Source organism: Neolamprologus brichardi, chromosome 11 (assembly GCF_056152115.1).
Source record: "Neolamprologus brichardi isolate AB-2024 chromosome 11, ASM5615211v1, whole genome shotgun sequence".
NCBI lineage: Eukaryota > Metazoa > Chordata > Actinopteri > Cichliformes > Cichlidae > Neolamprologus > Neolamprologus brichardi.
Window position 1 is genome coordinate 29,855,401 of NC_142114.1, and position 27,263 is coordinate 29,882,663.

The following is a 27,263-nucleotide window of genomic DNA, read 5'->3' on the forward strand; positions in this document are numbered from 1 at the left end:
GACAGAACAGTTATCAGTCATGTACTTCATACAAAATTAGCATATATTGAATTTCATATTGATCCTCTGAGTGTAATAGTACATTTTAATTTTAATTTATCAAAGCTAAACACAATAATTTTTCTTTATTTTGCTCTTGTTCTTGTGCAGCACCACATCTCAGCTCATGCCCCTGTCGGTTCTATCCTACTTTTCTAAATTATTGACTATTTCAATGGAGAACCTAAATGACGTGGACCAGGGTTTGTCATTACATATCTCTATTTTGAATGTGACAAGTCTATCATTCCCCTGTTATTCATAGACATCAATAGAGTTTTTTTTGGCTTTTTTCTTTTCTCTATAAAAGTTAATTGACTCTTTACAGTGGCCTGTTATGGTTAATAATAACATGTTCCGTCATGAATGAAATCAAAGCTTTTCTTCACTTTAGCATTTAACATTCTCAACAATATAATGTGATACATCTTCTGTAGCTCCTTCAGGGTTTGCTCCTGCCGTTGGAGCTTCTCGTCAGATTTGGCAACCTCCTACTCCAGCAAGCTCCGGCCTGATTTCAAGTCCTGTATCTGGGACTCCAAGCCTGACTGATGGGTTCGATTAGCAGCCAGCTCCTCCTGAGCCATGCTCAGTTTCTGCTCTGATGCCTTGAGCTCTTACTGAGGGCAGAAACCTCAGAGTCTTTTCCGTACACGTCAGACTGAAGTTTATTGATGTTTTCCTTGCTTTGCTCCACGGCTTTCTGCAGCTCTGCTGTTCGGCTCTTCTCAGAGGTCAGCTCTTGGCTGAGCCCCGACACCTGTGCCTTCAGCTTATGTTCTTCTGCTGCTTTTGTCCAATCTGAGGTGCCTCCTGACCTCAGTTACTCCTCATGTCTCTGGCACGCCCTTTTTGCTGCCCGATCATCCGTGTTGGTCCGTCACTGTCCTGCACAGTTTTAATGCAGAGTTGTTAAGGTCAGCATTCTTTTGCTCGGCCTCACTTTTCATCCGGGCTTAATAGGCGTCTCCTCACAGCTCTGTCAGCTGAAACCGTCTGGAAATCTCCCCTGTGTAGTGAAACGGGCCTTGGATTTAACGCTCTCCGTCTCCGCTGCATGAGATCGTTTTCCTGCAGCACTGTTGACATTTTCAGGTTGTTGTTGTGGGTCCAGCTGCTGTAGCATTTGATCAGGGTCACATCAAAGATGGTAGAGGGGAGAGCAAAGATGGTAGAGGGAAGAGTAGGAGTCCAGGTCAGCCTCGGCTTTCCGGGCCGACAAAGCAGCCTGTAATCAAGCATAAAGAAAAAAAACAAAAACAAAACAAAAACAGACGAACAGGAAAATGATGTTGTTTTGGCTGTGTTATTCAGAGAGGGGCCAGGCCTTCAGCCTTCTCCCCCGCTTTTTTTTGTTTTTTCTCACTATATAATCAACTCATAACCCACCAAGTTGACAGGACAACACAGGTACACGTTAAAATTCTTAAGATCATGTTTAATAACTCAAAAAAGGAATTTTATTTCATTCAGTAATCACTTGTATTAATCAATCAGAGGAAAACATGTCACAATTTGACTCTTTTAACCACTAAATTTGTTGTTTCATCACTGGTTGGTCATACCAGTGTCTTTCTTTTTGAAGTCAAGTTGTTGTCCTGCAACCCAGAAAGTTTATTTGTTAGTAGTGGATAACTTTATCATTTAACAACAGGTGTATGTTAAGGTTCGCTGCTTTAACCTTGCTGGAAAATCTTCACGTGTTCATGAATGTAAGCTGTTTCTTCATTGCGTGTGTGTGCGTTTGTGGGTGGGTTATTTTAAGGCATTTCTCTAATTGTGTGTGTTTTTAATTTTGTTTCCCAAATTTTGATTTCCCACCTTAAATAACAGCATTCCATGTCTTCAGCCAGGAATTAGAGCTTGCTTGTGAGATTCAGGGACACATGGTGCCAAAAACAATTCAGCAAAAAACTTGCCTGAAAATTTCCAGTGATGGTAACCGATAACTGGAGGAGAAGATGTCCTTTAAGCCTCTTTTTTGGGTGGGGACAAAGTGAGAGGTCAAGCTGTAAAATTTTAAGCCAGAGCTTGGCCTGTCTGTCGTCCCAATTTTGTTAATCTATCCTTTTGCCGCTGTACTCAGGTCTCCAGGTTGAGAGAAATCCACCTGTATTAAGAGACTAAAACATTCATTTACTATTTTTCTTAAAACATCCATTCGCTTCATCTGCCCAGATTTTACTCTCTCTCTCTCTCTTGGTGCATAGTTCACACAGTAGGGCAGTTGCCTTTTATGGGCTTGCAGACTTCCTTTCACACAGACACTCACCCCCAGCAGCTGCAAAGCCATCTCTCCAATATCAAAACCCAGCCAAACATCAAACATTCACCGTAGTCATTCAAAACTTTATTTGTAATATTATAATCAGCAAAATCAGCGTTTTAATTACAGGCATGTATCATTGTTTGCAAATCATACTTATAAAACTCAATAACACGCTAAACAGGAAGTCCTCTGTGGACTTCACAGCAGCCACCTCATTTGCATGTTCACACACCGTCTAAAAATAGCTTGCAGCGCTGCAGTGCGCTGTCGTCACACACAGCCTCGTTTCACACTCAACTCTCTATCCTATATTTACAAAGATGTCTTATATTTACAATCACTCTCAGGCCTGAAAGTTAATTTTGACAAATTTAAGATAACGGGTCCAACCGAAGAAAGTCCAACGTTTTTGTAATCAATTAACCAGTATCAGACTCTAACTGTATCTGGCCTCATCTCTAAAGTCCTTAACTCAATTTAAAGTGTCCAAAAAAGCACAGATACCGTTCAACACGGTAAGGAGACTCTAACTCCTAGCTTATTCCAGGATGCCCTGTACCCCACAGTCAAGCCAAACTGAACTAACCCTGTTCGCCGACAGGTCAAGGTTGCGCGTCCGCGGCCAGGAGGGAGCGTAACCTCCGGGCTATGCGCCTCTTAGCTATTGCCGTTCTTAGATAATTTATAATACTTTTAAACCGCCGTCAACCCTCTAAAACAAGAGTATGACTGACGCAGATGCAACGTTATGGACAATGGAGCCTCTAACTCGCAACATGGCCAACACAGATGCAATCCTTAGACCAATGGAGACTCTAACTCACAAAATGACCAATTCCCTATCAAACTACCTGGGACTCGAACCCAGTATTATTTTCCTTTATCTTGGGACTCAAACCCAGTATTATTTTCCTTTATCTTGGGACTCTAACCCAGTATTATAACTTATCAGCTTACTTCAAGTTTCAACACTCATGAGATTTTTCATCAAAATCAAAACAGACACTCACCGGCAACTTTTACTGAATAGACATTTAATTTTATCGTCCAATTCAGCACACTTCGGATAAAATCAACAGGCCTGTGCCTACCTCTTTTATAAAGGCGCCTGTCCACTCAGTTCGATTGCCGGATAATGTCTGCCCGTCTGACCACCTCGGACCGTCCAAGCCTCCAAAACTTCCACCCCAATACCACAAGACAAGCCCCCAAAACTGTTACGGATTCAAATATTGGGGATGGATACAAGAGGAAAACCAAAATAACAACACTGGTCCGGCCGGGTTGAGTCAAACGATGATTTAATGAATACACGCGTGGGAGATGGACACCATACAGCAGACAGCATCAGATCTCAAAATGGTGGAGCCTTGATCAAACTCTTATAGCCTCTAGTGGCCCCCACCTAATCATAAAAGCCTAAACATTCACATTCTTTCTCTCACACAGCGCCTAAGCTACGACCTTGGCTCCCTGTTTATCTGCTCCTGCTGAGATGGGGCAGTATGCTCTGTTCTCTTCTAACCAGACAAATAAGGCGATGACTTTCTGCGAACAGTATTCCTTATAACTCAGCAGTATAATGCATCATAAAACAATATCATTCATTCACAATAAATCAGCAGTCTAATGTAATGCAAATCAGTTTAACAAATGTAATAGTTATCACCTTCTTCTAATTCAGGAGAATAATGCAAACTAAAACTACATAATAATTCACAATCTTTAATTAGGGGTCTAACATGGCATAAAATAATATTATAATCCCACAATAGTCATGTGTGTAAACAATAAAAATGACCTACAGGGGGGAAGCAAGTTGAAGTGGGTTGGAGATCAACTGCTTCCCTCTCGCGAGTGAAAACTTGAGCTGTGTGTGACCTTGTTCCTGAGTGAGTTTCTGTTTATCCAGCAGTATCAGGGGTAAAGCTCTGACAGCGCTCTTCTGGACAGAGATCTCTAATGTTTTCCTGAGATCTGCTGGAGCCACTATGCCACCTGGGTGACGTCCCAGCTGGTATGGCTTCATATTTATGTCTCTCACTCCAAGTTACGGTTGGTTAGCATGGGAGAGGCAGCCTGGGACCCTCATTGGACAGAAACGCCCCGGTCTGGAGTCAACTCCCATCACGTTCAAAGACATGTAGTGTATATTTATATATGTGTGTGTGTGTATATACACACATAAAAGTGATCAGCAATCAGAGTATCCTGTGTGTGCTCTCATTCACAAAGTTAGGCCTCTCTCTAAAATCATTATTAACGAGTTAACGAGGTTTAAGTGTCACTTTGATGTGAAATCTTTTGTTCTAAATCCTCATAAAGCCTGATGATAAAACAGTTTCTAATCTGACTTTTTCTCTTTCTTTTCTCCTCAGACAAACAGTTTCCTCCACTGAGCCAGAGAGTGAGTAACGTCACATCAGTCGACTTCACACAGTTCAGCTTTGATTCAGTAGATGAAGACTGAAAATGATCTTCATCTTAAACAGAAATCATACACATGAAATTCAAGCTGCAGCTATGTCATGCACACATGAGTTTTGTACATGATTGGTATAGAAATATTAAACCTTATTTACATTTTAAAAGCAGATTAAATTCAAGTCTTTCTGTTTATCAGTAAAGATGTGAGCAGTTAAAGCTCCCCTCTGTTTGTAAAATCAGGAGACTCACTGCAGTTTTTGTAGCTCAGTCTTTGACAGAGTTACAGTCAGGCAGTGAAACAGAGTCACAAACCTGTTCATGAAAATTAAATCCTTCAAAAAGAGGAAAAAATGAGCCAAGAAATAAAAAACGAATCCAAGCAGGTACCCACCGAGCACCAGATGTTCATGGAGGTTATTTTCTGCTCTACATCTGGTCGACGGGTCATGACCTTAAAAAGACGCAGCTTTATGTCTGAAGGTCAAAGGTCATCTTTTCAGGTTTTTAGAAAGAATTGGATTCAAGCATGAATTTATTTTTAGCACACTAAAATGTTTCTGTTGATTAAAAATCAAACAGACATTTGAATGGTGCATCGCTGTCATGTGACCTCTGTTTTTACCAGGTGGAAACGATGGAGTCTCTTATTGAGCTGCTTTTGGAGACACTGGCTGATCTGAGAGGCAGCGAGCTCAAGAACTTCATCGAGATCCTGGAAAGAGAAGGTGGCTCACTGGTCCCAAGGAGTCTGTTGTTCATGTCACACCTGCACGATGTGCAGGACGTGGTGTTTATGGTGGTGAGGACTTTTGGCCAACAGTCAGTGGAGAAGATCGTGAAGGTTTTAAAGGAGATGAAGAGGACTGATCTGGCTCAGAGGCTGACAGACAGCAGCTCAGAAGCTCAAAGTAAGATAAAGACAAAACATGTTAAAATCATAAAAGTGTTTCTGCTTCAGTTCATATTAGAAACAGTCAGATTTACAGAGAAAAGAGAGCATTGTTGACGAGCAGAAAATGATGTTCAGCAGGTTTAAATGTAACTTTTTTTTTTGTTGATCTTTGTGTATTTTTTTAAAGCTCGATTAGCTTTTATTAAACACTTATTTCTATTTCTGTTAATTTCTCTTTTTTCAGACAAACATCTGGATGAACATCTGTCTGCACTGATCCATAAAGTGAGTAACGTCTCATCTGTCTGACTCTGCAGAGTTCAGCTTTGATTCAATAAGATGCAGTTTGAAAATCATAATTTCATCATTTAGATTAAACAGTTGTCACAGAAATGTTTTTAGATTAAAAATCAAACATTTATAAAAAGTGTGTTTACATAAATACATCTTAATAAATAAGATAACAAAAGAAAACAAAGTGTTTCAGAGAAAACATTGAAAACATTCAAAGTTTAAAACAGCTACAAAAACATAAATCTGTAATTTTCTCAGTGAGGAAACATTTTTTCTTAATGAATGTTTGCTTTGAATTTTCCAGGTTGCAACAATGGCAGCTGTTACAGATCTGCTTCTAGAAACACTGGAGGATTTGAGTGATCAGGATCTCAACAAATTCAAGTTGTTCCTGCAGTTCACTCGGTTTCAGAAGAGTCTTCCACAAATCAAACTGAGAATTGACAGAAGAGGAATAGTGAATAATATCATTGATAAATGTGGTCATCAGTCTGTGGAGGTGATCAGGGAGGTTTTAACAGACATGCAGAGAACTAATCTGGTGCAGAGGCTGTCAGAGAGCAGCTCAGGACTCAAAGGTAAGAGAAAATAATCTGTCAGAGTGTCTGTAATAACTTTAATACATTTTATTTATTCATTAAAGTTTATTTAACCAGGAAAAAATAAACTTGTGACATTAAAAATCTGTTTTACAAGAGTGTCCTGGCCAAGAAGGACAGCTGTACGATCATAAGCTGCATAAATTAATAGACAAATCCACACATCAGATATGGTGTGATTATTCTTAACTGTGTGTGGAAGTATTTTAAAGTACTTCCACACTATTTTAATTGCCCCTATTTTAATTTGGGGCGACCGTGGCTCAGGGGGTTGGGAAGCGCATCTGTAACTGGAAGGTTGCCGGCTCGATCCCTGGGCTCTCTGTCCTGGTCGTTGTGTCCTTGGGCAAGACACTTCACCTACCGCCTACTGGTGATGGCCAGAGGGGCCGATGGTGCAATATGGCAGCCTCGCCTCTGTCAGTCTGTCCCAGGGCAGCTGTGGCTACAACTGTAGCTGCCTCCACCAGTGTGTGAATGTGAGAGTGAATGAATAGTGGCATTGTAAAGCGCTTTGGTTGCCTTGAAAAGTGCTATATAAATCCAATCCATTGTTATTATTAAATATAATATTACACCTTACAGTGAAAATTAATTTAAAGAATTAAATCAAAACCTATCAGAGAAACTCACAACAAGAACTGCATAATATAAACTTTATTATCTTAAAATGAAAGAATTTGTTTCCTCTGATTTATTTTGGACACACGTTGATAAATTAACACATTCAGGTTGTACAAACACAGTAAAATTAATCAGATTTGTTTTCATATTTCAATGTTTTAAAGTAAAAATATTCAGGTTATTGAATCAGTGACTTTCTTTAGTAAATGTTGTTTTAAAGCTCTTTGAACTTCTTTCCTTTGAAAATATTTTTCTTTGTTTGTTTCATTGAATTCTTGCATTTTGAGCTCATTAATATCAGTCTTGTATTGTAAATATATCTTTATGTTAGCTTTGATTTAAACTCCACTATGGAGACAGACGACCTGTATGAGGTAAATGATTCCAAAGTGTTTTCATTGATTTCTCTGTGATTGTGTAACTATGGCCTCCTCCTGCCTTCAGTCAGCACAGCTGAAAGTGAAACATTAAAGCTTTTTATTGTCAGGACTCAGTGTTATACTCAGGATGAGCACACATAAAGGACACACACAGTGTCTGTATCATGTAGTTACAGTTTGTATTCAATGTGTTGCAGCTGCAGGATCATCAGCTGCAGGATCATCAGCTGAAGGATTTGATGTGGAGGAAACAGAGAAAGGTCAGTGTCCAGAAAACACATGAATCAATAAATACACTCATTGATATGAAGATGAAGAAGATGAAGAATTACTGAATGAAACAGAACTGGATCATTTCCTCACACTTTGATAGTTTCCCATCAAATATGACTTCATGTTAACAAGTTTAATGTTGTTATTAATCCAACTTACAAGGATCATCAGAATGAAATCAAAGCATCAGTTATTTCAAAGTGTCTGATTATTAACACTGATGTTAAATCAGTCATGAATGAACCTTTTAATATTTCTTTTCTGTCAGAGAAACACTCTGAGGATGAACGTTGGCCTGCACTGATCCACAAAGTGAGTCATGTCACATCTGTCTGACTTCAGATCATCCAGCTTTCATTTCATAAATACAGGATAGAAATCTTCAATAGAAACAAATGATTTGATTGGAAAAGTCAAAGTTTGATAAGTTGAGCGTGTGCAGTGAGGTAGGTCTGCAGCAGGTCAGAAAAGTCCTGAACTTGTTAACAGAAGCAGAATAATTGTTAATCAGCTGTTTGTGATCATTGTGACAAATATGACTAATGACATCATCACCTTATGTGATGGATGATGTCATCTAAACACATCTACATTTGTCAAGTGTTGATGAGAAAACAAACAAACCTGAAAGTGAGAAATGTCACATTTATCTCATGAACATTTTCTTTGAATTTTCCAGGTAGAAACGATGGAGTCTGTTATTGAGCTGCTGCTGGAAACTCTGGATGGTCTCAATGATCGAGAGCTACATGAGTTCAACTGGACCCTGCGACGAATTCATTGCAAATATGACTCAGACTTTTCATTGATGTGGTACGAGTGGACAGACCTGCAGGAAGTGGTGTTTCTGATGGTGCAGACTTACGGCCAACAGTCAGTGGAGAAGATCATGGAGGTCTTAAAGGAGATGAAGAGGACTGATCTGGCTCAGAGGCTGTCAGACTGCAGCTCACTGCCTCGAAGTAAGACAACAAAATCAAAACTCATTAACATCATAAAACTGTTTTTATGTCTCATAAACGTCTGACTAAAGTCTTCTTTGACTTTATAAATAATATTTGTAATAAAGACAAAAAAAAACATCTTTAAAACATATTTTATGGCTGTTCTGGAAAAATATACTTCAATAAATACATAAAAATGAGACCAGATTAAATAAAAATACTTTGTGAGGAGGAGTAAAAATGACTCCTTCATACTGTTTATTATTGCTGAGGAGGTTTCAGTGTAATTCTGCATATTGTCCATTTTTCCAAAGTCATATTTCCTGAATAATTGTCAGTTAGTTGTTAAATGTGTTTGTCATGAGTGACCTTGAGCACTTTTCTCCTCAGAGAAACACTCTGTGGATGAACGACGCTCTGCACTGATCCACAAAGTGAGTCATGTCACATCTCTGATTCAGTACAAGACAGCAGGCTGAAAGTCAGAGGACTAAAGTATCATCAGTTCTCATGTTGAGTCATTTTTCTCATGATTTCTGCTGGATGTTTGTGACAAACTGAAGCTTCATTCAGTTTGACTTCTTCAGCAGTAAGTTTCTGCAACACTAATGTCAGGATGTCTTTACCACTGAGGATGAGCTGAGGAAGTGTCAGCATGTACATTTGTCCTGACTCTTCAACAGGACAGAGAAATCTGAAAACATCAAACACTTTCAGATTAAACAGGAAACTTTATTCTACTTACAAATATTAATAAAGAATGAAAGATAATGTGAAATCAGGGAAAGATTCTTGATGGATATATTTCAGTTTTTATCTGCACAGTGAGAGAAGAACTGCAGCCTGTAAAGAAAAACTATTCAAACCCATAAAAGTGGATCACAGTTTTATATTTTCTTCATTTTTTTGATAAACGTACCGCAACTAGTAAATAGGCGCTTGTGTTTGGCTAAATAAATATGTGACCCCGTGATTGTGTTTATTGTTCCAGGTGGCAACAATGGCAGCTGTTAAACATCTGCTTTTAGAAACTTTGAATGATTTGAGTGATGAGGAGCTCAAGAAATTTAAGAGGCTCCTGCAGATGATCATTCCTGGGAGGAATCGGTCATATTTCTCATGGAGGTTGAGCCAATCATCAACCAGAACAGATGTAGTGAATCTGATGATGGATGAACTTGGTCATCAGTCTGTGGAGGTGACCAGAGAAGTTTTCATGCGCATGAACAGAACTGATCTGGTGCAGAAGTTACCAGAGAGCAGCTCAGCATCCAGAGGTGAGACCAACATGCATGAGTGTAAACTCTGTGTCATCAACAGGTTTTTGTGTTGGTGGTGTCATGGTGGTGCAGTGGTTAATTCAATTCAATTCAATTCAATTCAATTTTATTTATATAGCGCCAAATCACAACAAATGTCGCCTCAAGGCGCTTCATAGATACAGAGAAAAGCCCAACAATCATATGACCCCCTATGAGCAAGCACTTTGGCGACAGTGGGAAGGAAAAACTCCCTTTTAACAGGAAGAAACCTCCGGCAGAACCAGGCTCAGGGAGGGGCGGCCATCTGCTGCGACCGGTTGGGGTGACAGAAGGAAGACAGGATATAAGACATGCTGTGGAAGAGAGACAGAGATTAATAACAGATATGATTCAATACAGAGAGGTCTGTTAACACATAGTGAGTGAGAAAGGTGACTGGAAAGGAAAAACTCAATGCATCATGGGAATCCCCCGGCAGCCTACATCTATTGCAGCATAACTAAGGGAGGATTCAGGGTCACCTGGTCCAGCCCTAACTATATGCTTTAGCAAAAAGGAAAGTTTTAAGCCTAATCTTAAAAGTAGAGATAGTGTCTGTCTCCCGAATCCAAACTGGAAGCTGGTTCCACAGAAGAGGGGCCTGAAAACTGAAGGCTCTCCCTCCCATTCTACTTTTAAATACTCTAGGAACAACAAGTAGGCCTGCAGAGTGGGAGCGAAGTGCTCTAATAGGGTAATATGGTACTACAAGGTCATTAAGATAAGATGGGGCCTGATTATTTAAGACCTTGTATGTGAGGAGCAGGATTTTGAATTCAATTCTGGATTTAACAGGAAGCCAATGAAGGGAAGCCAAAACAGGAGAAATATGCTCTCTCTTTCTAGTCCCTGTCAGTACTCTTACTGCAGCATTTTGGATTAACTGAAGGCTTTTCAGTGAGTTTTTTGGACATCCTGATAATAATGAATTGCAGTAGTCCAGCCTGGAAATAATAAATGCATGAACTAGTTTTTCAGCGTCACTCTGAGACAGGATATTTCTAATTTTAGAGATGTTGCGCAAATGGAAGAACGCAGTCTTACATATTTGTTTAATATGTGCGTTGAAGGACATATCCTGGTCAAAAATGACTCCAAGGTTCCTCACAGTGTTACTGGAGGCCAAGGTAATGCCATCCAGAGTAAGAATCTGGTTAGATACCATATTTCTAAGCTTTTCAGCGCCGAGTACAATGACCTCAGTTTTATCTGAGTTAAGAAGCAGAAAGTTAGTGGCCATCCAGGTCTTTATGTCTTTAAGACATTCCTGCAGTTTAACTAATTGGTGTGTGTTATCTGGCTTTATGGACAGATAAAGCTGGGTGTCATCTGCATAGCAGTGAAAATGTATGCTATGTCTTCTAATGATGCTGCCTAGGGGAAGCATGTATAATGTAAACAGAATTGGTCCTAGCACTGAACCCTGTGGAACTCCATAATTAACCTCAGTGTGTGAAGAGGACTCTCCATTTACATGCACAAACTGGAGTCTATTAGATAGATATGATACAAACCACTGCAGTGCAATACCTGTAATACCTACAGCTTGTTCTAATCGCTCTAACAGGATATTATGGTCAACAGTATCGAATGCTGCACTAAGGTCAAGAAGGACAAGCACAGAGATGAGTCCACTGTCAGAGGCCATAAGAAGATCATTTGTAACCTTCACTAAAGCTCTTTCTGTGCTGTGATGAACTCTGAAACCTGACTGAAACTCTTCAAATAAACCATTCCTCTGCAGATGATCTGTTAGCTGTTTGACAACTACTCTTTCAAGGATTTTTGATATGAAAAGAAGGTTGGAGATTGGCCTATAATTAGCTAAGACTGCTGGGTCTAGAGATGGCTTTTTGAGTAAAGGTTTAACTGCAGCCACCTTGAAGGCCTGTGGTACATAGCCGATTATTAGAGATAGGTTGATCATATATAAGATCGAAGAATTAATCAATGGCAGGACTTCTTTGAGCAGTTTTGTAGGAACGGGGTCTAAAAGACACGTTGATGGTTTGGAGGAAGTAATTATTGAAGTTAACTCAGAAAGATCGATTGGAGAAAAAGAGTCTAACTTAACATCAATGGAACTAAGAGTAGCTGTAGATAATATTACATCTGTGGGATGATTATTGGTAATTTTTTCTCTAATGATAAAAATTTTATTTGTGAAGAAGTTCATGAAGTCATCACTAGTTAACGTTAAAGGGATGGTTGGCTCAAAAGAGCTCTGACTTTTTGTCAGCCTGGCTACAGTGCTGAAGAGAAACCTGGGGTTGTTCTTATTTTCTTCAATCAGTGATGAGTAGTAAGCTGTTCTGGCTTTGCGGAGGGCTTTCTTATAAAGCAACAAACTATTTCTCCAGGCTAAATGATGATCCTCTAAATTTGTGACACGCCATTTCCTCTCCAGATTACGAGTCATCTGCTTTAGGGTACGTGTTTGAGAATTATACCACGGGGTCAGGTACTTCTGATTAGAGACCTTAGTTTTCACTGGAGCTACAGTATCCAGAGTCGTACGTAGTGAGGAGGTGAAATTATTAACAAGATAATCGACCTCTGTTGGGGTAGCGTTCAGATAGCTGCTCTGCTCTGTGTTGGTACAGGGCATTGACGATGATAACAGTGGCTGGATTATATTCTTAAACTTAGTTACAGCGCTTTCAGAAAGCCATCTACTTTGATAAAGTCCACTCTCCACTGCTGCGTAATCAATTATTGTAAATGTAAATGTTATCAAGAAATGATCAGACAGGAGAGGGTTTTCAGGAAACACTGTTAAATGTTCAGTTTCTATGCCATATGTTAAAACAAGATCTAGAGTGTGATTAAAGTGGTGGGTGGGTTCTTTTACATTTTGAGAGAAACCAATTGAGTCTAACAACAGATTAAATGCCATGTTGAGGCTGTCATTTTTAGCATCTACATGGATGTTAAAATCACCCACAATAATTATTTTATCTGAGCTCAGAACTAAATTAGATATAAAGTCTGAGAAATCAGACAGAAACTCTGTGTAAGGCCCAGGTGGACGATAGATGATAACAAGTAAGACTGGTTTCTGAGTTTCACAGCTGGGGTGGACAATGTTAAGCATCAGGCTTTCAAATGAATTAAAAGTCTGTCTTGGTCTTTCATTAATTAATAGACTGGTGTGAAAAATTGCTGCCACACCGCCCCCTCGACCTGTGCTTCGAGATTTCTGGTAGTTAGAATGACTCGGGGGTGTTGATTCATTTAAACTAACATAATCATCCTGCTGCAACCAGGTTTCTGTAAGGCAGAGTAAATCAATTTGTTGATCAATTATTAAGTCATGTACTAACAGAGACTTGGAGGAGAGAGACCTAATATTTAATAATCCACATTTCACTGTTTTACTCTTTGGTTCAGATGTGGATACTGTATTGTTCTTTCTTTGTAAATGTTTAAGTTGTTTGTTGCTGGTTTTTAGTTTGTTTTTTGTCTTTTTGGAAGCAGACACAGTCTCTATGGAGATGGGTTTTTGGGGGGGTAGCAGGAGGAGAGAAGCTGCAGAGAGGCGTGTAAGACTGCAACTCTGCTTCCTGGTCCCAACTCTGGATAGTCATGTTTTGAGGGGTTTAATAAATTTGTCGATATTTCTAGAAATGAGAGCTGCTCCATCCAAAGTGGGATGGATGCCATCTCTCCTAACAAGACCAGGTTTCCTCCAGAAGGTTTGCCAATTATCTATGAAGCCCACATCATTTCTGGGACACCACTCAGACAGCCAGCAATTTAAGGAGAACATGCGGCTAAACATGTCACTCCTGGTCTGATTGGGGAGGGGACCAGAGAAAACTACAGAGTCCGACATTGTTTTGGCAAAGTTATACACCGATTCAATATTGATTTTAGTGACCTCCGATTGGCGTAACCGGGTGTCATTACTGCCGACGTGAATTATGATTTTACTGAATTTACGTTTACCCTTAGCCAGCAGTTTTAAATTTCCTTCAATGTCGCCTGCTCTGGCCCCTGGAAGACAATTGACTATGGTTGCCGGTGTCTCTAGCTTCACATGTCTGAGAACAGAATCACCAATTACCAGAGTTTGACCCCCAGCGGGTGTGTCACCGAGTGGGGAAAAACGGTTAGACACATGAACGGGTTGGTGGTGTACCTGGGGCTTCTGTTTAGGACTACGCTTCCTCCTCACCGTTACCCAGCCGCCTTCTTTCCGCAGCTGCTTGGGATTTGCCGGGGAAAAGCTAGCGGGGCCTACGGTATCTTCGGCTGCACCAGCTACAGGGGCCTGGCTAGCTAAGGGTGAGAGAAGGGTGCAAAGCCGAGTCTCCAGATCAGTAATCCTGGCCTCCAGAGCTGCAAATATGCTACATTTGTTACAGATATCATTACTGCTAAAGGAGGCCGAGGAGTAACTAAACATCTGACACAGTGAGCAAGAAAGTGCAGAAGGGACAGGTGAAGTAGCCATGGTGCTAACGGGTCGGCTACGAGCTAAGCTAGCGAAACAGTACAGAGACAGTGAGTGAATTAGCACTGTGTCCTCACAGCATGAAGGTTGTGTGTTTGAGCCTCCTGGTTGGCTGGAACCTTTCTGTGTGGAGTTTGCATGTTCTCCCTGTGCCTGCATGCTTTTCCTCAGAGTGCTCTGGTTTCCAGTCCAAACACATGCTTGTTGGCTTTATTGCTGGTTCTAAATTAAATGTGGGTGTGAAAGGTTGTCTGTCTGTTTAAAACCTGAGGTGGACAGGTGTACCCTCTCTCATTATCACAGCTGGGAACCCCCAGTTACTTTGGTTGGACAGGATGGAGGGTTTCTTTGTTGGGTTCTTGTGTCATTTTATTTAGTTTCACAGGATTTTCTCTTTTAAATCATCTGTGTCGTCTGAAGGCTGATTCTACTTGGATGTGTGATGATGTTTGAATCCTCAGAGTTGATTGTAAATGTCTTTCCTCCTCAGAGAAACACTCTGTGGATGAACATGAAGCTGCACTGTTGAAGAGAGTGAGTGTGACTTTAACTCAGCTTTTACAAAAAAAATAGTTTTTAGTATTGATAGAAATGAAATAATGTTTTCTTATGAAACTTGAAGTTTTGCAGTTCATAAAGAGAGTGAAGTAAATATCAAAACCACCAGCCGTCTCTTCAGTGATTATTCTGAAACATATAAATATTAATGAAGACATCTTTTTTTAATTAATATTTGACATTTCTACTACAGTTTCTCTGGAAATTAAATAAAGAGAAATAAATAGAAATCTTTAAATCGTCCAACAGAGATATTATACAGTAACTTAATACATTATTTTGGTTTTACAGGAAAAAGAACACGAAGCTGTTACACAGATTCAGGAAACACTGAATGAATTCAGTCAAAAGGATCTAAAGAAATTCAAGCATTTGCTGCCGTTCACGTGCTTTAAGATGGGCCTGCCACAAATGGAGAGGTACTGGTATACAAACTGGACAGAGAGACTTGTGAATCTGATGGTGGATGAACTTGGTCATCAGTCTGTGGAGGTGACCATGGAGGTTTTAACAGACATGAACAGACCTGATCTGATGCTGTCAGAGAGCAGCTCAGGTGAGACCAAACAAAGTTTAATAAATAGATTTTCATAATTTACGATAAATTTGTTTAAACAACTTCTAATCAACAAACATTAAAATAAACTGATGAACAGCTGATGCTGTTAGGTATCAGCTTGTAATAAGAAACAAAATGGCACCATTTATTACAGAAAGGTTTTAGAAAAGAGCTCCATAGAACAGAAGTATAGTTTACTTGGAGAGGAAAGGATGCTGGTTTGATTCCAGTCACAGGCACAAATCCCCCTTTGTGTTATGTCAGGAAGGGTATCGGCTGTAAAACTGCCAAATCAAACATCTGCAGTGACCCCGTATGGCAGGGCGCAGTTGAACGTAGCTTATTCCAGATTTCAAAACACATTTTTCAACATTATTCTGAAATTGCATTGAAATGGTCTGAAACCAAATCTCAGACATGACGGCTACACCTGTTTAATCAGATGACACAGCTCATTATTAAACTCTGATACATCAAACAATGACATCAAGCGTCCATATTCCAATTTTTCTTACATTAAATGTGTCATCCAGTTTCTGGCCACGTTGCAGGTTAGAGAATTACATATATTACATATATATAATAAGTATTTATGTTGTGTTAGAGCTGAGATGAACCCTTATACAGGAGATACTGGACTGGTTTAAAGCTTTGGGGTCTCTTTTACTGTAGAGTATTACCCTAGTAGTAATCACCAGAAATCAGTTTAAGCTGCTGGTGGGGAGACTCGCCTCCCTGTAACTGCCTTTGTCTGAGTGCCCTTCTGTCTCTGGCAATATAACTAACTGACTAGCCCAACAAATGAAATGATCACTAGTGCAATCATTAAAAAGTAAAAATGTAGGAAAGCAGAGGAACTACAGTCTGTGTTTCTATTAAACATTTTTATTAGTTTGCTGTTATCATGGCAGATAATCAGACCAATTAATTTATTGAAGTAAATTTTCCTCATAAACTTTAGAGCAACCTTTTATTGATATAATAAATGAATGATTTTCTTTTTTTTTTTTTTAGTAGACCAGAGTTTAGTGGAATATTCGTTGGTGTAGTTGTTTAATTGTTTTAATTTGGTGGCACCGAGTCTCTAATGTTTCAGTTTTCTAGCATAATGAAAGTTAAAAAGTTTGAACATTTGTTAAGAAATTAAAAACTTTCCTTGTTATTTTTAACAGCTGCAGGATCCTCAGTGGGAGCAGCTGCTGTCAGCTCTCAGTCGGCTGGTAGGTTCATCAATATTAACTGAGTTTTATATAATGTGACACAGAACACTAATGAATCCTAGTGAACAGTCAATCACACCTTTTCTCCCGCCACAATTTTACTTTTCGTTAGCTTACATACTTTGTTCTGTCTTCAAGTTTTCATTCTAAAGGAGGAGCTCTCAGTCTCTCAGCTCTCGGTGGCAGCGAGTCACTAAACTCAATCCTGCTTATATTTATTTCTTTACAGAGATAAATATAATATTGATGTATTCAGCCCTCTGTGAATCACTTCCTTATCATGCTGGAGGGGTTTGTGAGTCCCAGGCTTTTTCCTGAACAGCTGATTTCCTCCAACAGAGTGATGATGGTTGTGTTGTCTTCTAACTTCATGAAGAAACTTTATGGCATCATTGTGATGATGTACTGAAAAAATACAAAGCGTGTTGCACATCTCTTTCCATGCCCTCTCATATGACCTATTACTTGATGTTTTTTTTTTTACATGATTATGGTTTGACCATAACCTTCATTATTAAACTCTGATACATTAAACAATGACATCAAGCGTCCATATTCCATTTTTTCCTTACATTAAACGTGGTTTAAACCAATTAACGTCTTACAGTAAATTTTCCTCAATGTTTCACAGCTGCAGGATCCTCAAGGGGAGCAGCTGGTGTCGGCACGTTGGCAGCTGGTAGGTTCACGGATATTAACTGTTCTATCTTTTCAGTAAATTACTTTTAGTATTCAAGAAAAAACTGTCATAGTTGTTGCCTTACTGAAGATGAACTGCACACACTTAGACTTTACTCAAAACTAAAAATAGAGTGAAACTGGAATGAAAACCACTGCGAAAGAAGCAAAAAAAAAAAAATGACCACAGAATCCAAAACAAGAAGGAAAAGCTGATACAGGGAGACAACAGGAGTTAAAGCCGATGAGAAAATGACCAGGGAGAGTGAAAATGCACAGACTAAATGCACGCCCTGGAGAAGGATACTAAAGCACTTGTAACTTAATCATAGACATGAATGCAGGCAGGAAAAGGAACAACCCAGCTTTGAAAATAAAACAGGAAGTTAACTGAAAGTGGGACAAAGGATGTGCACATGGTTATCAAGAAGGTTGGTGGTTCAATTCAGGGCTGCTGCAGTCTGGATTCAGTATCCTTTGGCAGGACATTGAACCCGGCTCACTGGAGTGTGAATTTGAGATAGAAAGCCCAGAAAAAGTGTTTGTATGAATGGATGAATGAGACATCTGGTAGAAAAGTACTAAATAAGAACCGCCCATTTACCCTTTGTTTTTCAAAACGGGGATTTTTCTGAGTTCGTTTCAAAAAATATCTCCCTCCACACTAAAATGTGCATCAAATGCATTTTAAAAGAGCATTGCCATAACAAAAGGTGGTGATATAAAACAAACCACTAAGAAACGATATGCAAAGTTTACAATAATGATCCATCCGTGTGGATGCAGCCAAAGACAGAGGAACCTGCTGACCACGATTCATCCTTTAATGCCCAGATTAAAAATTCAGATGATTATGAATAAAATTAGAAACTTTTTGTCTCAGAGTGATACTGAAAAAACAGTTAATGTATTTTATTCCTTCTAGGCTGGACTACTGTAGGTCCTTATTTGGCTGAAGAAGAAGAAGAAGAAGAAGAGCATAAAAAGCTAAAGTTACAGTGGGACAGTGACTTCCAGCTCAGACTGACACCAAAAGAAAAGCTTCAGTCAGTTTGGACCCGCGCTTTTAGAAAAGGTAAGATTTAAGCACGTCTACAAAAATGTATCATCACTGTACCACGTTCACTTTGAAGATTTATTTTAGTGATCATTATGCAACACAGATGGCAAATGTTCCTGTGATCTCTTTATGCTGGTAACTAAAATGTGAATGAAGATATAAAATAAATACCTGTTCATGGTGAAGTATGTAACTGATGTATTCTCACCATGAAGTAAACTCTCCTGCTGTCTGACCATTAGCTCCAGACATGTGTTGACACTGAGCAGTGAGTTGTTGTCTCTGCACCAAACTGCACAGCTGTACGATGAAGATATTCTCACCATGTCTGTGAGCGCAGTCATGGCTGTTCAACATGAACAGGAGGGTGCTGAGTGCACGACCCTGGGGGGCTCCAGTGTGGCCCTAGAGGGGAGGAGCTGTGATTACCAGCCTGTTTGACAGGAAGTCCAGTATCCAGTTGCACAATGTGTTACTGAAGACCAGAGTGACGAGTCTGCCAGTCAGCTTCACAAACAGCCTGCTGAGAGAGAGTTTGTTATATTTCAGATGTATGAAGAGAGAGTGCAGGGCAGTGAAGACGACATCATCTGTGGCTGTATTCAGCTCGACGACAGTTATTATTAAAGCTAACGCCTACTGGTAGATCAGCCCAGTAAATACGGTGTTTCTGTGTTTTCACTGGTTCATGAATGAATGAATAAGCTCTTATTCAACAATGACACCAACCAGCTTATCCAAATCTACTGATGCTGTTGACTGGACTGTCAAAATCGAGTCAGTTCTATTTTTACCACCAGTTTTTAGCACCAGTTAACGAATGTTTTTAGATGTTAAAGAATTCAACAGAACTTGTGGTAAAATACCAAATATAGAAATGTACCACATAGTGCCATTTTCTGTATGAAGCTGCTGGCTCTGTGGACATGAGGATGATCAGTTTGAGATATTCTCAGATATCTATTGTTTGCAGCACTGAACTGGTGTCCCTGACTTGACTGAAGAAGGTGGGATAGAGTTTTATCCTTAATGGGGACGATGTTCAGGAAACTGGAAGTGTCAGCAGGTGTTCTAAGGAGCTCGGAAAGAAAAGCGTCCGGACGTCTTTCAGTTTCTTGAAGACGTTTCATCCGAGAAGCTTCTTCAGTTCTAAGAGCGACTGGTGGAGCGTCCCAGATTTTAAGCCCTATGGGAGTGTCCCCAAGAGGGTCGTGGACCCCCTATTGATCCTCTGCCTAATCACATGAGCAGTACTAGAAAAATTACCATTCCTGGTGCAACTCTGTAAGCCTTAGTCTTCTGCAAGAACAACACATTTCACAGCTGTCTGTGGCTGTTTTATCATGTCATCAATACTTGCATGCAATGTGGCAGCTGAAAGATCCACAGTAAACACTGGAGTGGAGTTTGAATCTGAGGCTGAAGAAGATGAGGAGCAAGACGGTGCACTGCAGTGTTCACACTGTGTACACTTCTCTGTCTCACTCACCTTCCTGTGAACTCATCAAAATAATGCAGAGCAACAAAAACTGCAACCTGGGTCAGTCCTTATTAAGGGTTACTTACTGTGGACTACATCTCAGAGTGTTCATATTTAATGTCGCTGATGCTGGGATTCTTATATTTACATAACACAAAACTAAGAATCAGCTGGACAGGAAATGTTTGAAAGGCTGCCTGAATCATTAAAGAAGGGTCTGATGTGATCAGCACCTGGATGTGAGCGGATTGTCAGCAAAGTTTCCTTCACTTTGTCTGTTGTCAGTCTTGGCTGTTGAATCATAGAGAGTGATGGATTCAGGATTTGCTGATTGGGCATTTTGTGACAGAGAAAAGTTGTTTCATTTATTATGTATCATGTATTTATTTTTGTTACATCCCCACGATGAAGGTCTGTGTGTGGGGACTGGTAACAAATGGGTCCAGAACAGAATGAAAGGAGAACAGACAAAAATGTGTAGTAAATAAGGTAGTTTTTATTATCGAGAACCTTAACATAAAGAGCCAGCAACGCCGTTTTACCAATAACACCAGAAAAAGAAAAAGGTTGCAAAAACAAAGAACACAACAACCAAACAAAAATCTCCACACCACGAGGAGGCACTTCCAGGGGCCCACAAGCTCACCCTGTCACTAGCAGCAGCTAGCTTTACTGTGTTGAGGCCCACAAGCCCACACTACTCACGTGAAGCAGCTACACTGCTTCCACAACTCCACACTTCAGGCAGGACAAGAACACAAAGCGGAGACACCAGAGAAAACCACACTCTCACATCCAGTTCATCCCCAGCTTATATGACCTCAGAGAGGTGATTGCTGACTGGGCCCAGGTGGTAAACGAGAACGAGGCCAATGAACAGCAGCTGTGTCCTGGGGATAGCGGAGCGAGAAAGGGTGGAGCAAGAGGAGGCGGAGAGAGAACACCACACCCACACAAAGCAGTTTCAGTTTCAAACTTGGTCGTCAGTCTGTGGAGGTGACCATGGAGGTTTTAACAGACATGAACAGACCTGATCTGATGCTGAGGCTGTCAGAGAGCAGCTCAGGTGAGACCAAACAAAGTTTAATAAATAGATTTTCATAATTTACAATAAACTTGTTTAAATAACTTCTAATCAACAAACATTAAAATAAAGAGGAAACACAACAGACGTACAAAAATAACTTTGCATAAATCATCAGAGCTGAATCCAACCTTTCTCTCTGTCTCTGTCTTGTTCTGACATCACTGGTGAGAATATTTGAATTCATCAGCTTTTGATCATCTTAGACGTCACTCAGCTGCACGTCCTGCTGAACATGTTGTTCTGATGTTGAAGCAGCACTGCACAGCATAAAGTGATCAAACAGCAAACATGTGGACAGTTAGAGGATGATTTTATATGTCAGCATAACATCATTCATTTGAATTCTTTGTGTCTCAACAAGGACGAAAAACTGAAAGAAGTTCAGAGCTTGAAGGTTGTCAGAGCCTGACGGTAATCCCTTCCATTCATCCATTTATTCCTAAAGTTTCTTTCTTTATAAACATGTGTACTTATTGACTAAAGTGACTGTCCTCTGCAGCAGGACTGCAGTGATTGGACTAAACTTGAACCTGAGGTGAACAGTACAGATGCAGACGAGGCTCCAACTTACAGGTAAATCAACTTCCTGAATGCTGCAGCACAGCAAACTGGAACTACAGGAAACAGTTCAGCTTTGGATTTATTCCCAGAGGAAATTCTTCATTTTGCATCCAATTCACACGACTACTCTCTGTGTTTCCATTCACTCTGTTGTTCCTTCATGAGTGTGTATTTAATTCCTGTTTCAGCCTTCAGTCTGCAGCAGGACACTTTGAATGCAGAGTCTCGGGCTTGCGCTGGGTCTGTAAGGGAAAGACCAGCTTTCAGTACCAGTTCAGATCTTGGGAGGGACACATGGAGAGGATGGAGAGCAGACAATACATGCCTGCAGGTCCTCTGATGGACGTCACAGTCACTGCTGGGAAGTTAAATGAAGTTCACCTGCCACACTGGATCTGCATCGGTAAGAGGACACGAAGGAAGAATTTCAGATGTTTGACATTTCTGACAGTGAGCGCACAAACTGTTATAAACTGTTCTTCTCACCATGTTTGTGTTGTTGTGTTCTCCTGCAGATGACATCCCTGACATATTGGACAAGTTTGCAGTCCTTCACATAGATGACTGTGGAGATGTTGTGGAAAAAGTGTCTGAGGTCACACCAACACATGTCAAGTTAACTGAACCGATTTTCTCTCCGAGAGCGGTCCTGATGAAACTCGGCGTTCCTGTGAAAATCGGCTGCAACGTGTTGATCTATCAGACCAACACGGCTTTCCTCACACTGCATGTTTATCTGATCCCACGTGATCCTGGGCTACAGCAGGTTATTACATGTTTCACAGTATGATAGGCAGAATTCAGAAGAATGAATAAATTAATATATAAAACTGACTAATGTGTTACATGGCTTTTTAGTATCTTTGCACTTTATTCTTCACAGGTAATGAGGCAGAGGGGAGTGCCCCATGGATACAAAGCTATCCTGAAGCCAGATCCAGAGAAGTCCTTGAAAATTCTTGATCGTTTCACACTAACAGCAGATGTGGATGGTGCAGAAATCTGTCCTGAAGTATGGTTTGAAATGCTTTAATTTCTTTCCAAATACATATTTGCATAATAGGCTGAGAATAAATAAGCTGTCGTCGGCAGCCTTCATGCATTTTACTGAGCAAAGAAAGGATTCAGTAAATATTCAATAAGAAGAGCTGATCTGGAAGAAGTGAACATGATTTACTGAGATTGAAAAATGAACTAATCTATTTGGTGATTTAACGCTGATGAACCTTGATTGCAGATTGGAATCCCAGCAGTGTTAGGATTTAGGACAGGACCCCCCAAAACAGTAAGAGCAATCTTACTGTGGCAGGGAAGTTTGACTCTATAGAATGAAAACACTATTGTTAGCTCAAGCATGACCAAAGCACAGAAAATGAGTGTAATATATTATAATAAATAGGATATACTAAGTGATCGTAGCAAAAAGAAGGTTGGGAAGAGTAGGGAGAGGAAAAAGCAAGCACAATAGAGACTGAGCCTACATCAGAGGCTGGAGTCCTGGATGGTGAATGGAGAGCAGACAGAAGAGATTGAAGTCTGATGAAGCTCAGAGAGTGAAACTCTTGTTAGCAGGAGCAGAAACATGACAGAAGATACAAAAGGCTTTGATACACCACCAGCTACATGCTGACTTACCAGGACTTTAACATTTGAGTGACTTTGAACCAGGAAAAGAAAAAACATGAATGATGAGAGAAAACATGGATACAGGATGATGCTGGAACTGGATCAGATGCATGAACCATAGGCCGGTGCAGACCAGCAGTCCATTTGTGGACGAGAGAAGGTGGAAAGCTTTGAGAACCTGCTGAAGCTGCAGCTTTTGAAATATCACTGTGGAGTTGTAAAGACAGAAATAGTAAGTTACAAATATCCATACCATACCTCTCTCTTTCCCGTTGCTCTTTCTTTCTTTAACAGGATTTAAAGCTCAGATATCCAAGTGGAAAGCCAAATTTCTTTGAAGTTTACACTGAAAATCCAGATGGAAACGTCCACCTTAAACTGACATCAAAAAAAGGTCTTCAGCCAGTATGGACCTGTACAGTTCGAAAAGGTTAACTTTACATTTTCAAATTTATCATCACTTTATTGTATTGACTTAAATGAGTACAATTACATGTTAGCTCAACATTGTCAGTAAGCTATATGTAGCAGCAATCTTCGGTCCTTCTTTGCCGCTTCTGCAGGACGTACATTTTCTGACTCGTCCTTTTCTAAGATAGTTTGTGTCTTATTTGGTAGGAAGAAACAAGGCGAATGTAAAACAGGAAACATGTTATTTATTCCACGCAAAACCCAAAACTACAGAACAGATTTCTCTGGTTGGAGCCCCGTTGACATTTTCCTGATATTATACCTAAAACAACTATAAACAGTGATGGTCAGAAAAGTGTTGCTTACTTGTCTAACCTTTCATCACCACACGGTGGCCCAGTGCACACCGTTTTATTACACCTACCAACAACACAATAGAACAAAGCAGGATGAATTTCTAGAGCGTAATATATTAAATTACAACATAAAATATTGAAGATTAAAATGAGAAACAACACAAATTAAAGATCATAACAAAATACTTAAATATGGCCGATGGATTGGAGTAAAGTTTCTTTAAAATTTTATATTTATACGTTTTATGTTCCTTGATTATTTTCAGCTGAATACCAAAACACTGATCAAGCACAAGGTAAGATATTTCAAATTATTTGTATAATAACTGCATTTAACATTTTACAGTAGTGAGTTTTCTTTGGTTTAAATCTCACAAGTTTACCAAAATTTGTTGTTAATCCAGAGACGTTGCTCATCCATGCCATAGCCCAATTCTAGTGCTTATTGACTCCACTGTTATTTGTTGGTCGTATTTCATACTGCTGCAACTTGTGCCTGAGGAGGAGAGGACTTCATTTAGAATTCTGAGAATTGAAATCAGGGGTGCACACACTTTTTCAGCATGCGAGCGACAAGTCAAAATGATTTACCTTCTATGAAAATGCAAAAGATATATTTATTTATAAACATATGGAGTATTCATTCATGTATGTTGCATAACTGTATGAACCCATATTACACAACTCTGTACATTTTTTGATATTACCTTACTCTGATGACTTGCACTGAATGGAATCAACCAGGGATGCACAGTCCAGACGGTAGCTGCTGATAGTCAGCCTCAAGTACACTTTCAAATAATCATCAGTCATGGTGGAACGGTATTTGGACTTAATAATCTTCTGGGAAAAGGCTGACTCACATGAATAAGTGCAGCTGCAGTCAAGGAGGTAACACATTTCCTAATGTTGGGGTACTTTTCCTCTGTAAGTTCCAGAACTGTCCGTTAGCCCTGCACTTAAACTGGATGTAAGCTTAGTGTCAAAATCTCATCCTCTATTTCAGAAAAGTTCTGGTGAAACAGTTTATAATTCACCTGTTTTTCTTCATTGGTTTATTCGAAGACTTCTCTCCTAAGCCACTGTGAAAACTACACAGCATTAACAAAATAAACACTCAACGTAAGACACAGCACCTAAAATGACACTGTACAAGAAAACAAAGATAAAATCAATAAATACCTTGTTGGCTGCATGCTGCAAAAAGGGAATTACTCACCATTCTTCTGAGGGTTCCTTATAAGTGTCTAGTTAAAGTCCATTCCACTTAACTTTCAATAAAGAGCATTACGGGCTCATTCTTGCTACCTGCTTGCAGGTGTTTTCTTAGGCTTCCAAAAAGGAGACAACAAGACTTGTAAGCAGGCTTGACCTTAAAAATAAAAGCACCATAACTTGAACTACATAAAATAACATAAATAATGTACAGCTTAAACAATTTACAGTGATGACATGGACCTTGACAAGATAAAGAAATGATCTAAATTATATAAACAATATCATCATGCCAACAGCTACACAGTGTTTCAAATTTTGATGCGAGTGAATCGACCTCTGCATCTTCCCAAAAAGGGTAGCATGTGAATGTATCGACTGGCATCCATTATCTCTTTCATGTGGAGCAATTTTGCGCATAACGCTTGTTGGTGTATTATGCAGTGGTAATTGAGGAAATCCAGAATAACATTGTCCTCCCTGCACCTGGCAGTGAATCCATTTAGGTGGCAAACCATCCGTGGTGATGGACACCAATTTGTATACTGGGAGCCTGGTTTTCCCAATACATTTATTGAAAGACTGAAAAATGTTTGTTTGCTCGCATAATGAAAGTTAAAAAGTTAGAACAATACATTTGTTAAGAAATTAAAAACTTTCCTTGTTATTTATTAACAACTGCAGGATCCTCAGTGGGAGCAGCTGCTGCCAGCTCTCTGTTGGATGGTAGGTTCATCATTATTAACTGTGCTGTCTTCTCACTGAATTTTGAGACTGTTCTCTTCCTGAGCGCATAACATACTGACGACTTGTCACGGCCTGAGACATCCCTCAGGAACACTTGAAGGTCCTGGTGGTAACCGACGTTCCAGCCATGTGTTCTAGCCCTAAACTTAACCGTAATCCTAACCCTAACCTTCGGACAATGCACACATTTTATTTTAATTTGGCCAGCGACGCATGTGCACAGCCTGAAGAAGGCACAATCCAGCCGAAACGTAGCTACAGCCATGCGTCAGCACTAAAGTGTTTTTGTTTGTTATTTTTGTTTGTTATTTTCAGGGGGGATTTCCTTTGATGTTCATTTACATATTGATTTACTGGCCTAAAAATTCAAACCTAAAAATTGGACTATCATAAATCTAAAACCTAAAAATTGGATAATTTATGGATAAAAATAGTTTAAAAGCCTAAAAATTGGAATTAAAAATGACACAGAGACTAAATTCAATGAGTAAAGACATATTTTCTTAAAAAAACAGTTAGAAACCTAAAAAAAACAGGACAAATAAAACACAAATTCTGCAAAATTAAACATAATTTGGTACTTACCTGAACCTGAAAAAGAAAAGGACGGTACTTACCTTCATTTGGACCTCGGGGGGTGCTGTATGGGAAGTACGGGGTGGCGACAACGTGACGGGTCTTGGGGAGGGTCATGGTATGGCCCATGCACTACTCCTGCCCTCCTCGTGCAGGGAGGAGTTTCATTCCCCTATTCCTAACCTTCGGACAGTGCACATCTCTATTGAGAGTCCTTCAACAGCCACAACTTCACTTTTTTTCTCTCACTATTTTCGTGTGCTTCTCGCCTGAGGAAGACCAGATCTTGGCCAAAGCATCGCAGCATAAGAACACGCTTCTTGAGTTTTAATTTAGTTTTAATTTAAAGGAGGTCTTAGTGTCTCAGCTGGAACCTACAGCTCAGTATAATGCAAAGCAGGTGTTAACCAGCATGAAGCGCATTTATCTAATATGCATGTAGGATAGGAAAACAAGCAGGTCTGTGTATGCCATAAACGGTGGAAGAGCTGGACCTGACATACACCTCAAAATGCTGCCGTTCCAGAAACAATGCTAGAGATTCATTTTCAATAGTGATATAATTAATTTGGTGTTCATTGAATTTCTTAACACGTGCACACAGGTTGTCTTCTTGCAGCTGTACAGCGTG

At 39.8% G+C, this 27,263-nt stretch overlaps 1 protein-coding gene across 1 annotated transcript in view; it reads left to right on the plus strand.

Annotated features, from left to right (window-relative positions):
* LOC118455002 (uncharacterized) overlaps positions 1-27,263 on the plus strand; it is a 37,017-nt gene that overhangs the window by 8,679 nt on the left and 1,075 nt on the right. Inside the window, exons 3-24 of the mRNA XM_087848529.1 lie at positions 4,687-4,715; positions 5,361-5,643; positions 5,872-5,912; positions 6,226-6,499; positions 7,737-7,784; positions 8,066-8,109; positions 8,477-8,759; positions 9,132-9,175; positions 9,733-10,018; positions 14,989-15,032; positions 15,348-15,612; positions 16,788-16,835; positions 17,467-17,514; positions 18,439-18,588; positions 21,502-21,551; positions 21,640-21,713; positions 21,890-22,104; positions 22,217-22,467; positions 22,585-22,713; positions 23,622-23,757; positions 24,361-24,390; positions 25,988-26,035. Of these exons, the coding sequence (XP_087704655.1) occupies positions 4,687-4,715; positions 5,361-5,643; positions 5,872-5,912; positions 6,226-6,499; positions 7,737-7,784; positions 8,066-8,109; positions 8,477-8,759; positions 9,132-9,175; positions 9,733-10,018; positions 14,989-15,032; positions 15,348-15,612; positions 16,788-16,835; positions 17,467-17,514; positions 18,439-18,588; positions 21,502-21,551; positions 21,640-21,713; positions 21,890-22,104; positions 22,217-22,467; positions 22,585-22,713; positions 23,622-23,757; positions 24,361-24,390; positions 25,988-26,035 (2,820 nt within the window). The remainder of the gene's footprint in view (positions 1-4,686; positions 4,716-5,360; positions 5,644-5,871; positions 5,913-6,225; positions 6,500-7,736; positions 7,785-8,065; positions 8,110-8,476; positions 8,760-9,131; positions 9,176-9,732; positions 10,019-14,988; positions 15,033-15,347; positions 15,613-16,787; positions 16,836-17,466; positions 17,515-18,438; positions 18,589-21,501; positions 21,552-21,639; positions 21,714-21,889; positions 22,105-22,216; positions 22,468-22,584; positions 22,714-23,621; positions 23,758-24,360; positions 24,391-25,987; positions 26,036-27,263) is intronic.